This window comes from Arachis stenosperma, chromosome 1 (assembly GCF_014773155.1).
Source record: "Arachis stenosperma cultivar V10309 chromosome 1, arast.V10309.gnm1.PFL2, whole genome shotgun sequence".
NCBI lineage: Eukaryota > Viridiplantae > Streptophyta > Magnoliopsida > Fabales > Fabaceae > Arachis > Arachis stenosperma.
Window position 1 is genome coordinate 25,348,189 of NC_080377.1, and position 22,766 is coordinate 25,370,954.

Below are 22,766 nucleotides of genomic sequence, written 5' to 3' on the forward strand. Positions count from 1 at the left end.
CATTTTTCTTGTTTTGTTAATTCAGTTCAAGTTACTTGTTGAATTTTAATTTCTGCACTCTGTTACTTGCTTTCTTTCTTTATGCCTTTAAATTCAAGCAACTAACTCACTGACTCACTAACTATTTGAATTAATTCCTCAACTGCTCTAACCATACTCTTCCATTAACCAAGAGTATTTCACTTGTTTGTTGCCTGTGCTGTGTTCTTGTATGACAGGTAGGAGAGGAGAGACATCAACTCCTCCATATACCGAACCTGAGAGGACCCTTCATAAACTTAGAAGGGAAGCAAGAGGGAAGAGAGTACTGGGAGAAGAAGAATCTGAAGGAGAATCTGAGGACAATTTTGAGGAAGCTCTAGATCTCAACATGGATAGAGAAGTTCACAACCATGAGAGAGCTGATGGAAACAATGCCATTCCCGAGAGGAGGGTTCTTGGTTCATACATAAACCCAACCTCTGGGAATTGTGGTAGCAGCATTCAGAAACCACCCATTCAGGCCAACAATTTTGAACTCAAACCACAGCTAATATCACTGGTGGAGAATCATTGTTCATTTGGTGGGAGTGCTAATGAAGATCCAAACCAACATCTCACAAAATTCCTGAGAATTTGCGACACTGTGAAGTCCAATGGAGTCCAGGAAGATGCCTATAAACTGCTCTTGTTCCCATTTTCACTTAAGGACAAGGCAGCTAAGTGGCTGGAATCATTCCCAAGGGGGAGCCTAACAACCTGGGATGAGGTGGAAAGCAAGTTTCTGGCACGTTTCTACCCCCCACAAAAGGTCAAAAGGCTTCGATCTGAGGTTCAGACTTTTAGACAACAAGATGGTGAAACTCTCTACGAGGCATGGGAGAGGTTCAAGGATTTGACAAGGAAATGCCCACCAGACATGTTCCATGACTGGGTGCAATTGCATATTTTCTATGATGGACTTTCTTATGAATCAAGGAAGGCTGTAGACCATTCATCAGGAGGTTCATTGAACAGGAAAAAGACTGTGGAAGAAGCCATTGAAGTGATTGAGATAGTGGCTGAGAATGAGTACTACTATGCTTCAGAGAGACACAACACTAAGGGAGTCATGGAGCTGAACCATGTTGATACAATTCTAGCCCAAAACAAGGTGTTTGCCAAGCAACTAGCAGAGCTCACCAGGAAATTAGAAACAAATCAAGTGGCTGCAATACACACACAAGATCAAGAGGAAGTAAGCACTGAAGGAGGTGATTGGGAAGAGGCCAACTATGTGGGAAATCAACAAAGGCAACCATATGATCCACATTCCAACACTTACAACCCAGGCTGGAAAAACCACCCAAACTTTGGGTGGGGAAACCAACAAACCCAACCACAAAACCACAAACCTTACAACCCCAACCAACATAACAATTCCACATACCAAAACTCCAACCAAAGATCATACCAAGCCACACAAAACACTTACTCCCAACCACCATATCATGGCCAAAATAATCAACCTGCCCAACCTAATCCGAACCAACAATTTCAAGATCAATTAAACAGGATAGAAGGAATGCTTGCAACCATGGGTCAAGACATAACCGAATTGAAAGCCTTTAAGGAAGAAGTAAATTCTAACTTGCAAAATCAAGGAGCTGCCATCCAGAAGCTAGAAAATCAAATTGGGTATTTGTCTAAGCAAACCCCTGGGCCAAGCGTTTCTCATGCTGCCAAGGCTATTGCAAGGGAAGAATGTAAGGCCATAACCCTCAGAAGTGGAAAGAAGCTAAAGGAGATCTCAAAGGAAATCACAGAGGATGAAGCAAAGGAAAATGTGAGAGACAAGGAACAGGGACAATCTTTTACACCGTCTGCAACAAAAGAAAAAGAAAAAGAGGTCCTGAAGCTTTATACACCCAAAGCACCATATCCTCAACGTTTGATGAAAAGTGAAAAGGATGGCCAATTCTCCAGGTTCTTGGAGATTTTCAAGAAGCTTCAAATCAACATTCCGTTTGCTGAGGCAATAGAGCAAATGCCACTCTATGCAAAATTCTTAAAAGAATTAATGACCAAGAAGAGAAGCTGGAGAAATGAGGAAACTGTGTTGTTAACTGAAGAATGCAGTGCCATCATTCAGCACAAATTGCCTCAGAAATTGAAGGACCCAGGCAGTTTCCAAATCCCCTGCATCATAGGAGAAGTCATGGTGGAGAAGGCCTTGTGTGACTTAGGGGCCAGCATCAATTTGATGTCTCTAACAATGATGAGAAGAATGAAGATTGAGGAAGCCAAACCAACAAGAATGGCCCTCCAATTGGCAGATCGAACTTTTAAATTCCCTCATGGGATAGTTGAGGATTTGTTGGTGAAAGTGGGAGATTTTATATTTCCTGCCGATTTTGTGGTGTTAGATATGGAGGAAGAAGCCAAGGCTTCGATAATCATGGGAAGACCCTTCCTGGCTACTGCTGGAGCCATCATAGATGTCCAAAAGGGTGAACTCACTCTTAGACTACATGATGAGCAATTGGTGTTTAACGTATTCAAGGCAATGAGCTATCCATCAGAATCACTAAAGGAATGCATGAGGGTGGATGTAGTGGACATTGCAGTACAAGAAACCTTTGAAGAAACAACAAAGGAAATGGCAGAGGAGGAGTTCACCAAGGATATTGAAGTTAGTGACATCAAGGCTGCTGAAACAACCATGCCAAGCATGCCAGAGAGAGTGAAAGAAGAGAAGAAAGCACCAAAACCTGAGCTCAAAGCATTGCCCCCTAATCTCAAGTATGCATACTTGGGTAGTGATGAGAGCCATCCTGTTATCATTAGCTCTGCCCTGAGCCAAGAACAGGAAGAAGAATTGATCAAGGTGCTACAAACTCATCAAGATGCCATTGGATGGACCCTAGCTGATTTGAAGGGGATAAGTTCATCCATATGCATGCATAAAATCTTGTTAGAAGAGGATGCTAGACCCTTCATTCAAGCTCAGAGAAGATTGAATCCCGTCATGAAAGAAGTGGTACAAAAGGAGGTCATGAAGTTATGGCAGGCAGGGGTAATCTACCCCATTTCTGATAGCCCATGGGTTAGTCCCATCCATGTAGTTCCCAAGAAAGGTGGCATAACTGTGGTGCCAAATGAGAGGAATGAACTCATACCCACAAGAACTGTCACTGGGTGGAGGATGTGCATAGACTACAGGAAGCTCAATGAAGCCACCAGAAAAGATCATTTCCCACTCCCTTTCATGGATCAGATGCTTGAAAGGCTTGCAGGACATGCTTACTATTGCTTTCTGGATGGATACTCAGGCTATAATCAGATAGTAGTTGATCCAAGAGATCAAGAGAAAACATCATTTGTTTGTCCATATGGAGTTTTTGCTTATAGACGCATGCCCTTTGGATTGTGCAATGCACCTGCCACTTTTCAAAGATGCATGCTGTCCATATTTTCGGACATGATTGAAAAATTTATTGAGGTTTTCATGGATGATTTTTCTGTGTTTGGAGATTCTTTTCCTAGCTGCCTACACCACCTTGCCTTGGTGCTTAAGAGATGCCAAGAGACCAACCTAGTATTAAACTGGGAAAAGTGTCATTTCATGGTCACAGAAGGAATAGTCCTTGGCCACAAAATCTCTAATAGAGGCATTGAGGTGGACAGAGCTAAAGTGGAACTCATTGAAAAACTACCTCCACCAAGTAATGTCAAGGCAGTTAGGAGTTTTTTGGGACACGCTGGCTTTTACAGAAGGTTTATTAGAGACTTTTCTAAAATAGCCAAACCTTTGAGTAACTTGCTTGTCTCTGATACACCCTTTGTATTTGATAAAAATTGCATGCTAGCCTATGAACTTTTGAAGCAAAAACTTTCCTCTGCACCTATCATTGCCCCACCTGATTGGAACTTACCTTTTGAACTGATGTGCGATGCATCAGACCTTGCTATTGGGGCAGTGTTAGGACAAAGGAAAGACAATTTGGTACATGTGATTTATTATGCCAGTAAAGTCTTGAATGATAACCAAAGGAATTACACAACCACTGAAAAAGAACTCTTGGCAATAGTCTTTGCATTTGACAAATTTAGATCCTATCTCATTGGATCTAAAGTCATTGTCTTCACTGATCATTCAGCTTTAAAATACTTACTTGCTAAACAAGAATCCAAACCAAGACTTATTAGATGGGTTCTTTTGTTGCAGGAATTTGACATTGAAATCAAAGACAAGAAGGGTGTAGAGAACAAGGTGGCAGACCATTTATCAAGGATACCATGTGAAGAAGGAAGCACACAAAGCACACATATAAATGAGTGCTTTCCTGATGAACAACTCATGGAAATTCACAAAGCACCCTGGTTTGCAGACATAGCAAACTTCAAGGCCACTGGGAGTTTGCCGTTGGAATTTAACAAGCATCAAAGGAAGAAATTGGTAAATGATGCCAAATACTTCATCTGGGACGAACCATACTTGTTCAAAAAATGTTCGGATGGCATACTCAGAAGATGCATATCAGAGGAAGAAGGAAGGGAAGTCTTATGGGACTGTCATGGCTCCACTTATGGAGGACATTTTGCAGGAGAAAGAACAGCAGCTAAGGTGTTGCAGTGTGGTTTTTATTGGCCCACTATTTTCAAAGATGCAAAGGAACTAGTAAAGCACTGCCATGAATGCCAGAAAGCGGGGAATCTGCCAAGAAGAAATGAAATGCCACAACAATTCATTCTGGAACTTGAATTGTTTGATATATGGGGGATAGATTTCATGGGACCCTTTCCCACCTCATACTCAAATAATTACATTCTTGTGGCAGTAGACTATGTCTCCAAGTGGGTTGAAGCAATAGCAACTCCAACCAATGATAATAAGGTAGTCATGAACTTCCTCAGAAAACACATTTTTTGCCGTTTTGGGGTTCCAAGAGCATTCATCAGTGATGGAGGAAGCCACTTCTGCAACAAACCATTAGAGGCATTGCTTCTAAAATATGGAGTCAAACACAAGGTAGCCACACCATACCATCCACAGACAAGTGGGCAAGCCGAAATATCTAATAGGGAACTCAAAAGAATCCTGGAAAAGACTGTGGGAACTTCAAGGAAGGACTGGTCGATTAAGCTAGATGATGCTCTTTGGGCATATAGGACAGCTTTCAAAACACCAATTGGAATGTCTCCTTACCAACTAGTATATGGAAAAGCTTGCCATTTGCCACTGGAGTTGGAGCACAAGGCATTCTGGGCCTTGAAACTCTTGAACTTGGACAGCAAAGCTGCTGGAGAAAGAAGGATGTTGCAAATTCAAGAGTTGGAAGAATTCAGAGCTGAAGCTTATGAGAATGCCAAAATTTACAAAGAAAGAGCAAAGAAGAAGCATGACAGCAACATAGCCCCAAGGAAATTTGAAGAGGGACAAAAAGTATTGCTCTACAATTCTAGGCTGAAGCTATTTCCAGGGAAGCTAAAATCAAGGTGGTCTGGACCATTCCTTGTCACCAAGGTCTCCCAATATGGACAAGTAGGAATCATGGAAGAAAAGTCACAACGAACCTTCACTGTGAATGGTCAAAGACTCAAACATTACTTGGGAGATGTGGAGGAGAAGGACAAGGTTAAATATCACCTCAACTGAGGAAGCTGACCGTCAAGCTAATGACGTTAAAGAAGCGCTTGTTGGGAGGCAACCCAACCTGAGGTAATACTCCTTTGCTGTTTCTTTTATTTGTTTCAATAAAAAGGTGAAGTAGTTTCTGTGCATTGCAAAGAATTAAGTTTGGTGTTTCACACCAAACAATGAATTCGTGGATCAATAATTCAAAGGGGAATGTGTGACTCTAAGTTTGGTATTCCACCATACAGATCAACTGAACACAACAACCTTTGAATTATATGAAAGGAACAACCATTCTAAGCAATCACAGAAATGCTTAAAATCCTTAGCAGCGACTTCATTCCAAGGAGAATTCAAGGATTCAAAGAGCAGAGGAGTAAGTAGGAGACTAAGTTTGGTGTTCACACACCAACTTAAGACTCAGACACTTGCCCATACATAGTTGAGCTAACCACTCAAGTGCTTGAGAAGCAATCAACTTCATCACTCTTTGCAGGAAAGGAAACAAGGATCTTAGAAAGAACATGAAGCAACAACTAGAAGAAGAAGGAGAAATCAAATTGTTTCCTGGCAACAAAGAGAAAACAAGAAATTTCACAAGGTGGTGTTGTTCCTTGACCATTCTTTAAAAGGCAAACAAAAGCATGCTTGTTCTGGTTTAAACTGTAATTGTTGAATCTTTCTGGAATGTGAAGTTTTTAGTATGAGTGTTGGTTTACTGCTTTGAATAAAGTGAATGCCTAGATGTTTGGATATAACTTCACCTTCTTAAACAAATGCTTGCCATGCTTGTTCTGTTTCCAAAAATAAAAGAAAAGTTTGAACAAAAGTAACTTGGCTCAATTAGTGACAAATCAAGTAGAATTAAGTGGTGGTATGCATGCCTGATTGTTTAGTCAGATCACTGGAAATTGAGTGTAGAATTATCATTTTTGTGTAGTAGTTTGAATACTGTCTATGGATCTTGATGAATAAATGTCTTTGGCCATGAAAAAGAAAGAAAAAGAAGAAGAAAAAGCCACTGAAAAAGGGCAACCAAAAAGCAAAAAAAAAAATTGAGAAAATAAGCTAGGCACCAATGGTTTGAACTTCTGAGACAAATGCCTGTGGTGTTTATGTATTAAGGATATGCTTGGATGAATAGGTTCTGAGGAGTGTTTCAACACTTGGTAACTTGGGTTAACTAACCCGGGATTATCAACCAAAAGTCCATTATCAAGAGCAACCTAAATACAAAACATTTAGTCACACAAAGAGGTGCTGGGCACCAATGTCTCAAGAAGAAATGTGAACTAAAATGCCTGTAGTGGATATGTGTAGTGCACTGATAAGAAAAAGAAAATGCCAAAGGCTTGTGCAACACATGACACTGAGCAAACAAGGAGCAAAGGAGCTCTAAGAAAAAGAAAAACAAAGAAGAGAAAAGTGCCAAGGACATAAGAATAACAAGAGGCCATAGCAGTGTTTAATGGATGCAGTGAAAAAGTGATAATCTTGCCTGATAAGAATGAAAAAGTGATGCTGCAACTTTCTGCATAAAACCCTTCTGATGAACTTCAATTGCTTGCTAATATAGCCAATGTAATTGCTTTCTGTTTCATACTTTCTTCTCAAATAACTCAGGACTTGCTTAGGGACAAGCAAGTATTAAGTTTGGTGTTGTGATGCCAAGGCATCTTAGGCTAGTTTCACTAGCATTTTTCTGTTAGTTTTAGTTGTTTTATGCATTTTCTTGAGCTTAAAGTAACCAAGAATGGTTAAATGAATAACAAAGCAATGAACCATCCAAACAGTATGATTTTGATGCAAATTCCATGAGTTTTTAGTTATATTACTTGAATGCTATGAATGGAAGATTTCTCATGAAATTTTGCAAGACTTTGATGCAGTTGTTTGGATGATTTCAAGGAAGAAGAGGCTAGGCAAGGAAGCAACAAAATCAATAAAGGAAGCTTGAATATCACATGTGGAGTTTAAGTTCCAGTTTAAGCTTAAACTGGAACTTTAACTGCCAAGCCATATAATGCTGGGAACTATCAGTGGCGTTTAAGCTCCAGTTTAAGCTTAAACTAGAGCTTAAACGCCAAAATCATGAAAGCTGAGGAAAAGCTGAAAGTGGCGTTTAACCTCCAGTTTAACCTTAAACTGGAAGTTAAACGCCAGAAATGAGAAATGCACCAAGGAGCCATTTCCACGTTTAAGCTCCAGTTTAACCTTAAACTGGAGCTTAAACGTGTTCGACCAAAATTCTCCTCCAGGGTTGCTTTCTTCATTTAAACGTGTTCGACCAAAATTCTCCTCCAGGGTTGCTTTCTTCATTTCCACGTTTGAGCTTCAGTTTAACCTTAAACTGAAGCTTAAACGTGTTCGACCAAAATTCTCCTCCAGGGTTGCTTTCTTCATTTCCACGTTTAAGCTTCAGTTTAACCTTAAACTGAAGCTTAAACGTGTTCGACTACTTTACCCTCCAGGGTTGCTTTCTTCCATTTCCACGTTTAAGCTTCAGTTTAACCTTAAACTGAAGCTTAAACGTGCTTGAGTTATACCACTGATGAGCGGATATTTTATACGCTTTTTGGGGGTAATTTCATGTAGATTTTAGCATGTTTTAATTAGTTTTTAGTTAAATATTATTAGTTTTTAGGCAAAAATCATATTTCTGGACTTTACTATGAGTGTGTGTATTTTTCTGTAATTTCAGGTATTTTCTGGCTGAAATTGAGGGAGCTGAGCAAAAATCTGACTTAGGCTGAAAAAGGACTGCTGATGCTGTTGGATCCTGACCTCCCTGCACTCGAAATGGATTTTCTGGAGCTACAGGAGTCCAATTGGCGCGCTCTCAACGGCGTTGGAAAGTAGACATCCAGGGCTTTCCAGCAATATATAATAGTGCAGACTTTGCGTAAGGATAGACGACGTAACTTGGCGTTGAACGCCAAGTTCATGCTGCTGTCTGGAGTTAAACGCCAGAAAAACGTCATGATCCGGAGTTGAACGCCCAAAACACGTCATAACCTGGAGTTTAACGCCAAGAAAGGCCTCTACTCGTGGATAGCTTTAATCTCAGCCCCAGCACACACCAAGTGGGCCCCAGAAGTGGATTTCTGCACCAATTATCTTAGTTTATTCATTTTCTGTAAACCTAGGTTACGAGTTTACTATTTAAACAACTTTTACAGACATTTCTTGTACCTCATGACATTTTTCATATCTGAATTACATACTTTGTGACGGCATGAGTCTCTAAACTCCATTGTTGGGGGTGAGGAGCTCTGCAGCGTCTCGATGATTTAATACAATTCCTTTGTTTTCCATTCAAACACGCTTGTTCTTATCTAAGATGTTTATTCGCGCTTAATCGTGAAGAAGGTGATGATCCGTGACACTCATCACCTTCCTCAATCTATGAACGTGTGCCTGACAACCACCTCCGTTCTACATCAGACTGAATGAATATCTCTTAGATTCCCCAACAGAATCTTCGTGGTATAGGCCGGATTGATGGCGGCATTCATGAGAATCCGGAAAGTCTAAACCTTGTCTGTGGTATTCCGAGTAGGATTCTGGGATTGAATGACTGTGACGTGCTTCAAACTCCTGAGGGCTGGGCGTTAGTGACAGACGCAAAAGAATCAATGGATTCTATTCCAACCTGATTGAGAACCGACAGATGATTAGCCGTGCTGTGACAGAGCATAGGAACGTTTTCACTGAGAGGATGGGAAGTAGCCACTGACAACGGTGACACCCTACATAGAGCTTGCCATGGAAGGAATCTGCGTGTGAGAAGAGGATTTCAAGGAAGAGTTGAAGTCAAAGGACAAAGCATCTCCAAAACTCCAACATATTCTCCATTACTGCACAACAAGTAACGCTAGTATTTCTTTATTATTCCAACTTACAATTTTTAGTAGTTTGGCTTTTTACAAGTAAAATCCAAATAACCTTATTGGCATCCTGACTAAGATTAATAAAATAAGTATTGATTGCTTCAAACCAATAATCTCCGTGGGATCGACCCTTACTCACGTAAGGTATTACTTGGACAACCCAGTGCACTTGCTGGTTAGTTGAACGGAGTTGTGTACATACTAAAGATCAAAAGATAGAAATCACAATTTCGTCCACCAAGTTTTTGGCGCCGTTGCCGGGGATTATTGAGTTTGGACAATTGAAGGCTTATTTTATTTCTTAGATTAGGAATAATTTATTTTTATTTTTATTGTTATAGAGTCATTAAATCTTGATAGGATAGTTTCTTTTCAAAATTTTTCTTTTCAAAATTTATTATTTTTCTTTTAATTGATTGCTAATTTTCGTGAGTTTAGTGTCTTGTTCTAAGTTTGGTGTTAATTGCATATTTTATATTTTCTCTAAAATTCTCGTGTTGAGTTTTCTTGGTTCTTCCTTGATTTTCAAGTTGTTCTTGATAATTGGTTATACCCTTTGGAACCTTTTTCAAAAATAATTTTTCTTGGATTGAATCTTGTACCAAACTCTAAGTTTGGTGTTTTCTTGTTAAGTTTTCTTTAATTTTCGAAAATTTATTTTGATTCTCTAAAAATTTTAAGTTTGGTGTTCTTTCTTTTGTTCTTGGTGTTCTTGTGAATCTTCAAGGTGTTCTTGAGTTTTTCTTGTGTCTTGATCTTAAAATTTTTAAGTTTGGTGTTCCTTGGTGTTTTTCCCTCCAAAAATTTTCGAAAATAAGGAACATTGGATCTAAAAATTTTAAGTCTTGTGTCTTTTGTGTGTTTTTCTCTTTCATCATAAAATTCAAAATTCAAAAAAAAAATTTATATTTTCTAACTAATTTTGAACTATTTTTTTCGAAAATTTTATATAAAAATTCAATTTTCAATTTCAAAATATTTTCACTTTCATTTATTTATTTCGTTTTTATTTTATAAAAATTCTGATTTTTATAAAATAAATAATACCAACATATTCCACAATCCTTTATAAACAAATAACTCTATTGTTCAATATGGAAGCAAGTGGGAATGAACAGTCCAAGAGGACTCTGGGGTCATATGCTAACCCCACTACTGCTTCATATGGGAGTAGTATTTGTATACCCTCCATTGGAGTTAGTAGCTTTGAGCTGAATCCTCAGCTCATCATCATGGTGCAGCAAAACTGCCAGTATTCCGGTCTTCCACATGAAGAACCTACAGAGTTTCTGGCACAATTTCTGCAAATTGCTGATACAGTACATGATAAGGAAGTAGATCAGGATGTCTACAGATTATTACTGTTTCCATTTGCTGTAAAAGATCAAGCTAAGAGGTGGTTAAATAACCAGCCTAAGAACAGCATAAAACATGGAAACAGCTGTCAGAAAAATTCCTGAATCACTATTTCCCTCCCAAACGGATGACACAGCTAAGGCTAAACATCCAAGGCTTCAAACAAGGAGATCATGAATCCCTTTATGATGCTTGGGAGAGATACAGAGAGATGCTAAGAAAATGCCCCTCTGAAATGTTTTCAGAATGGGTGCAATTAGACATCTTCTACTATAGGCTTACAGAAAAAGCTCAGATTTCTCTAGACCACTCAGCTGGTGGATCTATACACATGAGAAAAACAATTGAAGAAGCTCAAGAGCTTATTGATACAGTTACCAGAAATCAGCATCTGTACCTAAGCAGTGAATCCTCTATGAAAGAAGAAGCTAAAACAGTAACTGCAGAACTCAGTCCAGTGGATCAGGCTAATGAATTCAATCAGCAATTAGATTTTCTAACTCAGCAACTAGCCGAATTCAAGAAAATATTACAGGAAACAAGAATGGCTAACAGGAACATGGAAGTGCAATTAAAGCAGACAGAAAAGCAACTGTCAAAACAAATAACAGAAGAATGCCAAGCAGTTCAATTAAGAAGTGGGAAAACATTAAATACCTCACTTCAAAGCAGCAGGAAACCAAGAAATGAACAAGAGGATACTAAAAATCCCTCTGAGGACAATCAGAGCCCAGAGAGGAATAATGCTGGCGCTGAACGCCCAGTCCATGCTCATTCCTGGCGTTCAACGCCAGAAACAAGCATGGATCTGGCGTTGAACGCCCAAAAGGGACATGGTTCTGGCGTTCAAACGCCAGTAACAAACAAGGAGATGGCGTCTAACGCCACTCCAGCTTCCACTCCTAGCATTCAAATGCCAGTGGGTGATCAGTCACATACAAGTGCTGACCTTTCTAAAAAGGCATCCCAACCCACTTCTGTAGGTAATAAACCTGCAGCAACTAAGGTTGAGGAATACAAAGCCAAAATGCCTTATCCTCAAAAACTCCGCCAAGCGGAACAGGATAAGCAATTTGCCCGCTTTGCAGACTATCTCAGGACTCTTGAAATAAAGATTCCGTTTGCAGAAGCACTTGAGCAAATACCTTCTTATGCTAAGTTCATGAAAGAAATCTTAAGTCATAAGAAGGATTGGAGGGAAACTGAGAAAGTCTACCTCACTGAAGAATGCAGTGCAGTCATTCTGAAAAGCTTACCTGAGAAGCTTAAAGATCCTGGGAGCTTTATGATACCATGCACATTAGAGGGTAATTGTACCAAGCAAGCTTTATGTGATCTTGGGGCAAGTATCAACTTAATACCTGCATCTACTATCAGAAAGCTTGGTTTAACTGAAGAAATTAAACCAACCAGGATATGTCTTCAACTTGCTGATGGCTCCATTAAGTACCCATCAGGCGTGATTGAGGACATGATTGTCAAGGTTGGGCCATTCGCCTTTCCTACTGACTTTGTGGTGCTGGAAATGGAGGAGCACAAGAGTGCAACTCTCATTCTAGGAAGACCTTTCCTAGCAACTGGCCGAACCCTCATTGATGTCCAAAAAGGGGAAGTAACCTTGAGAGTCAATGAGGAGGAGTTCAAGTTGAATGTTGTCAAAGCAATGCAACATCCAGACACCCCAAATGACTGCATGAGTGTTGATATTATTGATTCTCTGGTAAGAGAGGTCAATATGGCTGAGAGTTTGGAATCAGAGCTAGAGGACATCTTTAAAGATGTTCAGCCTGATTTGGAGGAGTCAGAGAAGATAATAGAACCTCTGAAAATCCCTCAAGAAGAGGAGAAACCTCCAAAACCCGAACTCAAACCATTACCACCATCCCTAAAATATGCATTTCTGGGAGAAGTGATACCTTTCCTGTAATTATAAGCTCTACCTTAGAGCCACAGGAAGAGGAAGCACTAATTCAAGTGCTAAGGACGCACAAGACAGCTCTTGGGTGGTCCATTAGTGATCTTAAGGGCATTAGCCCAGCCAGATGCATGCACAAAATCTTGCTGGAGGATGACGCCAAGCCAGTGGTTCAACCACAAAGGCGGCGAATCCAGCTATGAAAGAAGTGGTGCAGAAAGAGGTCACTAAATTACTAGAGGCTGGGATTATTTATCCTATTTCTGACAGCCCCTGGGTGAGCCCTGTCCAAGTTATCCCTAAGAAAGGTGGCATGACAGTGGTTCATAATGAAAAAAATGAACTGGTTCCTACAAGAACAGTTACAGGGTGGCGTATGTGCATTGATTATAGAAGGCTCAATACAGCCACCAGAAAGGATCATTTTCCTTTACCATTCATAGACCAGATGCTAGAAAGACTAGCAGGTCATGAATACTACTGCTTCCTGGATGGATATTCAGGTTATAATCAAATTGCAGTAGATCCCCAGGATCAGGAGAAAACGGCGTTCACACGCCCATCTGGAGTATTTGCATACAGAAGGATGCCATTTGGCCTGTGCAATGCACCTGCAACCTTTCAGAGGTGCATGCTCTCCATTTTCTCTGATATGGTGGAAAAATTTCTGGAAGTCTTCATGGATGACTTTTCAGTATTTGGAGACTCATTCAGCTCCTGCCTTAACCATTTAGCACTTGTTCTGAAAAGATGCCAAGAGACTAACCTAGTTTTAAACTGGGAAAAATGTCACTTTATGGTGACTGAAGGAATTGTCCTTGGGCACAAAATTTCGAACAAGGGAATAGAGGTGGATCAAGCTAAGGTAGAAGTAATTGAAAAATTACCACCACCTGCCAATGTTAAGGCAATCAGAAGCTTTCTGGGGCATGCAGGATTCTATAGGAGGTTTATAAAAGATTTTTCAAAAATCGCCAAACCTCTGAGCAACCTGCTAGCTGCTGACACGCCATTTATCTTTGATGAAGAGTGTCTGCAGGCATTTGAGACTCTGAAAGCTAAATTGGTCACAGCACCAATCATCTCTGCACCAGACTGGACATTACCATTTGAATTGATGTGTGATGCCAGTGACCATGCCATTGGTGCAGTGTTGGGACAAAGGCATGACAAGCTTCTGCACGTCATTTACTATGCCAGCCGTGTTCTAAATGATGCACAGAAGAATTACACAACCACAGAAAAAGAGCTACTTGCAGTGGTTTACGCCATTGACAAATTCAGATCCTATTTAGTAAGATCAAAAGTGATTGTGTACACTGATCATGCTGCTCTTAAATATCTACTCACAAAGCAGGATTCAAAACCCAGACTCATCAGATGGGTGTTGCTTCTGCAAGAGTTTGATATAGAAATAAGAGACAGAAAAGGAACAGAAAATCAAGTAGCAGATCACCTGTCCCGAATAGAACCAGTAGAAGGGGCGTCCCTCCCTCTCACTGAGATCTCTGAAACCTTTCCGGATGAGCAACTGTTCGCCATCCAGGAAGTGCCATGGTTTGCAGATATTGCAAACTACAAGGCAGTGAGATTCATACCCAAAGAGTACAGTAAGGTGCAATCAAAGAAATTAATCACAGATGCAAAATACTATCTCTGGGATGAACCATATCTCTTCAAGAGATGTGCAGACGGAGTAATCCGTAGATGTGTGCCTAAAGAGGAAGCACAGAAGATCCTTTGGCATTGCCATAGATCACAGTATGGAGGACATTTTGGAAGTGAGCGAACAGCCACAAGAGTCCTCCAAAGTGGCTTCTACTGGCCCACTCTCTATAAAGATTCCCGAGCATTTGTGCTTAATTGTGACAGTTGCCAAAGATCAGGCAACCTACCTCACAGTTATGCCATGCCTCAACAAGGAATCTTGGAGATTGAGTTGTTTGATGTATGGGGCATTGACTTCATGGGACCTTTCCCACCATCATACTCAAACAACTATATTCTGGTGGCAGTGGATTATGTATCCAAATGGGTGGAGGCTATTGCAACACCCACTAATGACACTAAAACAGTGTTGAAATTCCTCCAGAAACATATCTTCAGCAGATTTGGTATCCCTAGAGTGTTAATCAGTGATGGGGGTACTCATTTCTGTAATAAACAGCTTTACTCTGCTCTGGTACGTTATGGAGTCAACCACAAGGTAGCTACTCCATATCATCCACAAACTAATGGGCAAGCTGAAGTCTCAAATAGAGAACTCAAAAGAATCCTGGAACGGACTGTCATTAACCGTAGAAAGGATTGGGCAAGAAGCTTGGATGATGCTCTGTGGGCATACAGAACAGCATTTAAGACCCCTATAGGGACCTCTCCATACCAGCTTGTGTATGGAAAGGCGTGTCACTTGCCGGTGGAACTGGAACACAAGGCCTACTGGGCAACCAGATTCCTGAACCTTGATGCCAAGTTAGCTGGAGAGAGACGATTACTCCAGTTAAATGAGCTAGAGGAATTTAGACTCAATGCTTTCGAAAATGCAAAAATTTACAAAGAGAAAGCAAAAAGATGGCATGATAAGAAATTGTCATCCAGAGTCTTTGAGCCAGGACAGAAAGTTCTGTTATTTAATTCAAGGCTCAAATTATTCCCTGGGAAATTAAAGTCCCGGTGGAGAGGTCCATATGTAATTACAAGTGTATCACCATATGGATACATAGAACTTCAGGATAGTGACTCCAACAAAAAGTTCATTGTTAATGGACAAAGAGTCAAACACTATCTTGAAGGAAATTTTGAGCAAGAGTGCTCAAGACTGAGACTTAATTAAAACTCAGTAACAGTCCAGCTAATGACATTAAAGAAGCGCTTGCTGGGAGGCAACCCAGCCATTTCCTAAGTTATTTACTAATTAAATAAATTTTCTTTCTTTACAGGTTTAAGTTCAAGTATCTTCAAAGGTGAAATAGCAATTGATTGAAGTCACAGAGTTACAGGGAAATTTGGAAGCTCACTGGCGTGAAAAAGCCAGTAAGAAATACTTTGGGCGTTAAACGCCCAAAAGAAGCTCCCCCTGGGCGTTTAACGCCAGTAAGGGTAGCCATCTGGGCGTTAAACGCCAGAAAGGAGCATCTTCTGGGCGTTAAACGCCAGAAAGATGCACCTTCTGGGCGTTTAACGCCAGTCTGCTAGCATCCTGGGCGTTCAGAAAAACGCCCAGTGACGAAGGACTTTCTGGCGTTCAACGCCAGAAAGAAGCACCAATTGGGCGTTGAACGCCCAGGAGAAGCAACATGTGGGCGTTGAACGCCCAAAACATGCACCATGTGGGCGTTGAACGCCAGGATGATGGGAGGAGGTACAATTCGTTTTTCTTCATATTTTTTCAAAATTTTTATGTTTCAATTCATGATTTCTTGCATAAACATATTTTAAATTATCACTTTCAATTCCAAAAGTTTTTATTCTAATTTCTAAAATCCAATGTTGCAAATGTTTTAGATATATCTTAACCCAAAAGAACAAATGGCTTTCAAATCCAATCCATAATCTTTTCAAATTTGTTTTCAAAAACTTAATTAATTTTTTAAAATCTTTTTCAAAAGTAAATTTCAATTTTATCTTTTATATTATTATTCATATCTTTCTCTTTTAAAAATTATATCTTCTTCTGATCATATCTTTTAAAATCATATCTTCTATCTTATCTCTTTCTTATTTTTCGAAAATTTCCCACCCCCCCTCCCTATATCTTGTATTCGGCGCCTTCCTCATCATCACCATTCCACATTGCTCTCCTCCTATCCCTCTTCTTTCTTCTCTTTTGCTTGAGGACAAGCAACGCTTTAAGTTTGGTGTGTTTTACCCGTGATCACAAAAACTATTGTGTCTCTTGATCATGGCTCCTAAAGGGAAACAACCCAACCCAAGAGGCAAGAAAGAAAGCACTCCAAAGCCACTTTGGAATCAAGGGAAGTTCTTAACTAAAGAACATTCAGACCATTACTACAAGATAATGAGTCACAGATCAGTGATCCCGGAAGTCAGATTTGATCTGAAAGAAGATGAATATCCGGAGATCCAAGAGCAAATTCGAAACAGGAATTGGGAAATTCTGACCAATCCTGAAACGAAAGTGGGGAAGAACATGGTTCAGGAATTTTATGCTAATTTATGGCAGACAGAAAGGCAAAGAATCATTGGAGCCGCCCTCTTTGACCATAAGACAGTAGTCAGAGGAAAGATCATTCATACCAATGCTGACAAGATCAGGGAGATATTCAAGATTCCTCAACTGAAAGATGACCCAGACTCCTTTAATAGGAGAATGATGAGGGTCAATAAAGGATTGGACAAGATCTTGGAAGATATATGCATCCCTGGAGCCAAGTGGACCACCAGCACGACTGGCGTCCCTGTTCAACTCAAAAGGGAAGATCTAAAACCAGTAGCTAGAGGCTGGCTGGATTTCATTGGGCGTTCCATATTGCCCACCAGCAACCGTTCTGAAGTAACCATCAAAAGAGCTGTCATGATTCACTGCATCATGTTGGGAAAAGAGGTAGAAGTCCATCAACTGATCTCATGTGAGCTATACAAAGTAGCAAACAGGAACTCTAAGGACGCCAGATTGGCCTATCCAAGCTTAATCTCTATGCTCTGCAAGGATGCTGGAGTAAAGATGGGAATAACTGAATATATCCTAATTGAAAAGCCCATTACTGGAATATCAATGGTCAGACAACAGCAACAAGATGATTCAACCAAGAAGAGAGCACCAGAAGCTCTCCCAGAACTGCCTCAATTCGAATATTGGGAACATCTTGAAGCTTCTATTTCCAGAGTGCAAGAAGCTATGGATCAAATAAAGGAAGAACAGAATAATCAAAGTAGCATGCTTTGCAAACTGCTCAAGGAACAGGAAGAGCAAGGGCGTGATCTAAGGGAGCTAAAGCGCCAAAAATTAATCCTTGAAAAGTGCCCCACAGATTAGAAGAACATCTACTCCTCAAAACAACAGGTTGCTGAGTTCCAATTTTCCTGCTTTAACTTAGTGATAGTATTATTATAGAAATTTACCTTAGGAGATATTTAGTAGTAATTAGTATGTCTATTTTGATTTTATTTCCAATTAAAGCTATAATTTATTTTTCTCATCATCATCAGGCATGAATAAAGTAGTAGAATTTTTTTAGAATAAAGAAGTAATCTATATTTATGAGTTCTTAGTAATAAAGACTATAATTAATTATATGTGGTGGCAATACTTTTTGTTCTCTGAATGAATGCTTGAACAGTGCATAAATTGTACTTTGAATTTGATGAATATTGGCTCCTGAAAGGATGAGGAACACGAAAAATATTATTGATGATCTGAAAAATCATGAAATTGATTCTTGAAGCAAGAAAAAGCAGTTCAAAAAAAAAAATATATATATATATATATATATATATATATATATATATATATATATATATATATATATATTCACAAGCCATGAGCACTAGCCAAGAGTAAAAAAGGGGATCCAAGGCTTTGAGCATCAATGGATAGGAGGGCCCAAGGAAACAAAATCCAGGCCTAAGCGGCTAAACCAAGCTGTCCCTAACCATATGCTTGTGGCATGCAGGTCCAAGTTATAAGCTTGAGACTGAGTGGTTAAAGTCGTGATCCAAAGCAAAAGAGTGTGCTTAAGAGCTCTGGACACCACTAACTGGGGACTTTAGCAAAGCTAAGTCACAATCTGAAAAGGTTCACCCAGTTATGTGTCTGTGGCATTTATGTATCTTGTGGTAATACTGGAAAACAAAGTGCTTAGGGCCACAGCCAAGACTCATAAAATAACTGTGTTCAAGAATCAACATACTACACTAGGAGAGTCAATAATACTATCTGAATTCTGAGTTCCTAAGGATGCCAATCATTCTGAAAATTTAAAGATACAGGGGGATGCCAAAACTGTTCAGAAACAAAAAGCTACAAGCCCCGCTCATCTAATAAGAATATGAGCTTCATTTAAAACTCTAAAATATTATTACTTCTTAATTTCTGCTAAAGCCTATTTTATTCATCTAGTTGCTTGAGAACAAGCAACAGTTTAAGTTTGGTGTTGTGATGAGCGGATATTTTATACGCTTTTTGGGGGTAATTTCATGTAGATTTTAGCATGTTTTAATTAGTTTTTAGTTAAATATTATTAGTTTTTAGGCAAAAATCATATTTCTGGACTTTACTATGAGTGTGTGTATTTTTCTGTAATTTCAGGTATTTTCTGGCTGAAATTGAGGGAGCTGAGCAAAAATCTGACTTAGGCTGAAAAAGGACTGCTGATGCTGTTGGATCCTGACCTCCCTGCACTCGAAATGGATTTTCTGGAGCTACAGGAGTCCAATTGGCGCGCTCTCAACGGCGTTGAAAAGTAGACATCCAGGGCTTTCCAGCAATATATAATAGTCCAGACTTTGCGTAAGGATAGACGACGTAACTTGGCGTTGAACGCCAAGTTCATGCTGCTGTCTGGAGTTAAACGCCAGAAAAACGTCATGATCCGGAGTTGAACGCCCAAAACACGTCATAACCTGGAGTTTAACGCCAAGAAAGGCCTCTACTCGTGGATAGCTTTAATCTCAGCCCCAGCACACACCAAGTGGGCCCCAGAAGTGAATTTCTGCACCAATTATCTTAGTTTATTCATTTTCTGTAAACCTAGGTTACGAGTTTACTATTTAAACAACTTTTACAGATATTTCTTGTACCTCATGACATTTTTCAGATCTGAATTACATACTTTGTGACGGCATGAGTCTCTAAACTCCATTGTTGGGGGTGAGGAGCTCTGCAGCGTCTCGATGATTTAATACAATTCCTTTGTTTTCCATTCAAACACGCTTGTTCTTATCTAAGATGTTTATTCGCGCTTAATCGTGAAGAAGGTGATGATCCGTGACACTCATCACCTTCCTCAATCTATGAACGTGTGCCTGACAACCACCTCCGTTCTACATCAGACTGAATGAATATCTCTTAGATTCCCCAACAGAATCTTCGTGGTATATGCCGGATTGATGGCGGCATTCATGAGAATCCGGAAAGTCTAAACCTTGTCTGTGGTATTCCGAGTAGGATTCTGGGATTGAATGACTGTGACGTGCTTCAAACTCCTGAGGGCTGGGCGTTAGTGACAGACGCAAAAGAATCAATGGATTCTATTCCAACCTGATTGAGAACCGACAGATGATTAGCCGTGCTGTGACAGAGCATAGGAACATTTTCACTGAGAGGATGGGAAGTAGCCACTGACAACGGTGACACCCTACATAGAGCTTGCCATGGAAGGAATCTGCGTGTGAGAAGAGGATTTCAAGGAAGAGTTGAAGTCAAAGGACAAAGCATCTCCAAAACTCCAACATATTCTCCATTACTGCACAACAAGTAACGCTAGTATTTCTTTATTATTCCAACTTACAATTTTTAGTAGTTTGGCTTTTTACAAGTAAAATCCAAATAACCTTATTGGCATCCTGACTAAGATTAATAAAATAAGTATTGATTGCTTCAAACCAATAATCTCCGTGGGATCGACCCTTACTCACGTAAGGTATTACTTGGACGACCCAGTGCACTTGCTGGTTAGTTGAACGGAGTTGTGTACATACTAAAGATCAAAAGATAGAAATCACAATTTCGTCCACCAACCACCTCCAGGAGTGTCCAATGTTTAAGTTCCAGTTTAAGCTTAAACTAGAACTTAAACGTGCTTCCACAAAAGGCATCACTGGAAGTGTCTGGCGTTTAAGTTGCAGTTTAAGCTTAAACTGCAACTTAAACGCCACTATTTGAAAAGGTTTCTGGGCCAAAGATATTGCAGTTTAAGTTAGCATTTGATCACAAACATTAACTTAAATGTACTCTGGTATGAAACCCAATTGAATATCATGGTTTATGGGATTGGGCCTGAAGAATTGATGAGTCTGGAATTTCAATTTGTTGAGTCATGTGTCATTACTTGATTATCACTAAGTTGGCTCAATGAATGTTACAGAATTGGATCAGCAGCCTCATCAGGATTATGGATCATAAACCCAAAGCAAAAGGAAATCAGGGAAAGGCCTCAAAGCCCAAGAAACACAACAGAAGCTCAATTTAGAAAGTGTATAAATAGGATAGAATTTAAGTTAGTAAAAAGGAGGACGGGGGATCATTTTTCTAGTTTTCATACTTTTTGTAATTGAATTCAGAGCTATGACTCACTAAACCCCCTTTCATTGGGTTAGGGAGCTCTATTGTAATTCAATGAATCAATAATAGTTTTTATCTTCTTCTTCAATCTTTTCTCTTGAATTTTTGTTAGAAAGCTTCTCGATCTAATTCCATTGGTTAGTTGTCTTGGGAAAGAAACTATCCATAATTGGAATCCTTCGGAACCTTGGGAAAGGAATGGAGGATTCATGCTAGAGAAGCTTTCTCACAGTGAATTGGATTGGGGTTTGGATGGATATTGTGACATGTAATCCTACCAAATTGTGGTTCATGAAACTGTGTGGTATAATCAGTGATCGAGCATCATCTCTTCTTATGAACATTTAAACCAAGGGATTGGGAATTTGTTTGTTTTTAGAGAGAATTGGTGAGCCAAGGGATTGGGATCCAATCATATAAGATTGCCAAGCAAAATTCAATGAATGCATTGGTTGAGGAAGGGATAAAAATGTTTTGATTCGGAGATCTCAATATCTCCTGAAACCCAATGAATTCCCCATTTCTGATCTACCACTTTCTCTTTACATTCTGCAATTAAATTCATGCAATCACCCCGATCCCTTTTTAATTTTAGCAATTTAGCTTCTCGCTCTTTAATTCATGCAATTTAAGATTCCACAATTTCAATTTCTTGCCATTTACGTTTCCCGCCAATTTTACATTCCGCAATTCTCATCTAAATCTTGATTCCGCTCAACTAGAACACACTTCTAATCCGAATTGCTCACTCAACCAATCCTTGTGGGATTCGACCTCACTCTATTGTGAGTTTTTACTTGACGATAACCGGTGCACTTGCCGGAAGGAATTTTTGCCGATCGTGCAATTTCCTAAAATCGTAGCATCACATACCATGCGTCTAACCCATTACACCTCCAGGGGATGCCCTCCACCCATGCATCTAATGCAAGGCCCTATGCATCTAACGCATAGCTTCATGCGTCTAATGCATAGCTTTTTGCATTCAATGTGCCAGTAAATTGCACTTTCAGTAGCTCCAAACTTCCATCCGTCCAACGCATAGGATCATGATCCAACACATGAGGCCATGTGTCCAACTTGCCACTCCATGTGTTGGACGCAACCTTCAATTGCACCTCTAGGGGCTACTATCCTTCCATGCATTAGACTTGCCACCCATGCGTCTAACGCACACTCCTGGGCTAACTCCAGGGCCTTCCAAATTATTCACTAATCTCTATAAAACTTCAAGCACTTGATTGGATGATTAAAGCTTAAGCATAAACCCATGATATCTAAAATTGATTATCAATTATGAAGGAAATCATCAAGAGCTCAACTTGAAAGAAAAACTCTATGAGAAGCATTAATTGGATTAAATTTGTTTTAGTTTTAATTTGATTTAGTTTTGAATTTTGAATTCTAGGTTTAGAGTTATCATTTAAATAGGAAGAGAAACACACACGTGAGCTCTTCCTTTGGCCGTTTTTCAATTCAGAACCTTTGTTTTCCTTTGCATCATGAGCAACTATCTCCTCTGTTAAGGTTAGCAGCTCTGTTTATTTTAATGGATTAATGTTATATCTTTTTTACTTTTGATTAATGTATTGATGTTTTCTTAAGAAACAAGTTTTCGTTCTTCATCACAAATGTTTGAATGTGTTGAAAAATAGTTCTAATTCGAATTGAATTCTATTATTAACTCGGAAAAGTTGGTTATTAGAATTAAGTTTTGAAACTAGTTTTAATAAGTGACATTGAATCAACTAGGGTTAGTTCTTGAGA

The 22,766-nt window shown here is 39.6% G+C and overlaps 1 protein-coding gene and 1 non-coding gene across 2 annotated transcripts; one reads left to right on the top strand and one right to left on the bottom strand.

Annotated features, from left to right (window-relative positions):
* Positions 1-796: 796 nt before the first annotated feature.
* LOC130948014 (small nucleolar RNA R71) lies at positions 797-900 on the bottom strand. Its single transcript, XR_009072900.1, has one exon. It is a non-coding gene; the product is annotated as a small nucleolar RNA R71 (small nucleolar RNA).
* A 4,255-nt stretch (positions 901-5,155) lies between these two features.
* On the top strand, positions 5,156-5,617 carry LOC130976685 (uncharacterized). Its single transcript, XM_057901604.1, has one exon. It carries the CDS (start codon positions 5,156-5,158, stop codon positions 5,615-5,617), a length of 462 nt encoding a protein of 153 aa, XP_057757587.1.
* Positions 5,618-22,766: the final 17,149 nt, after the last annotated feature.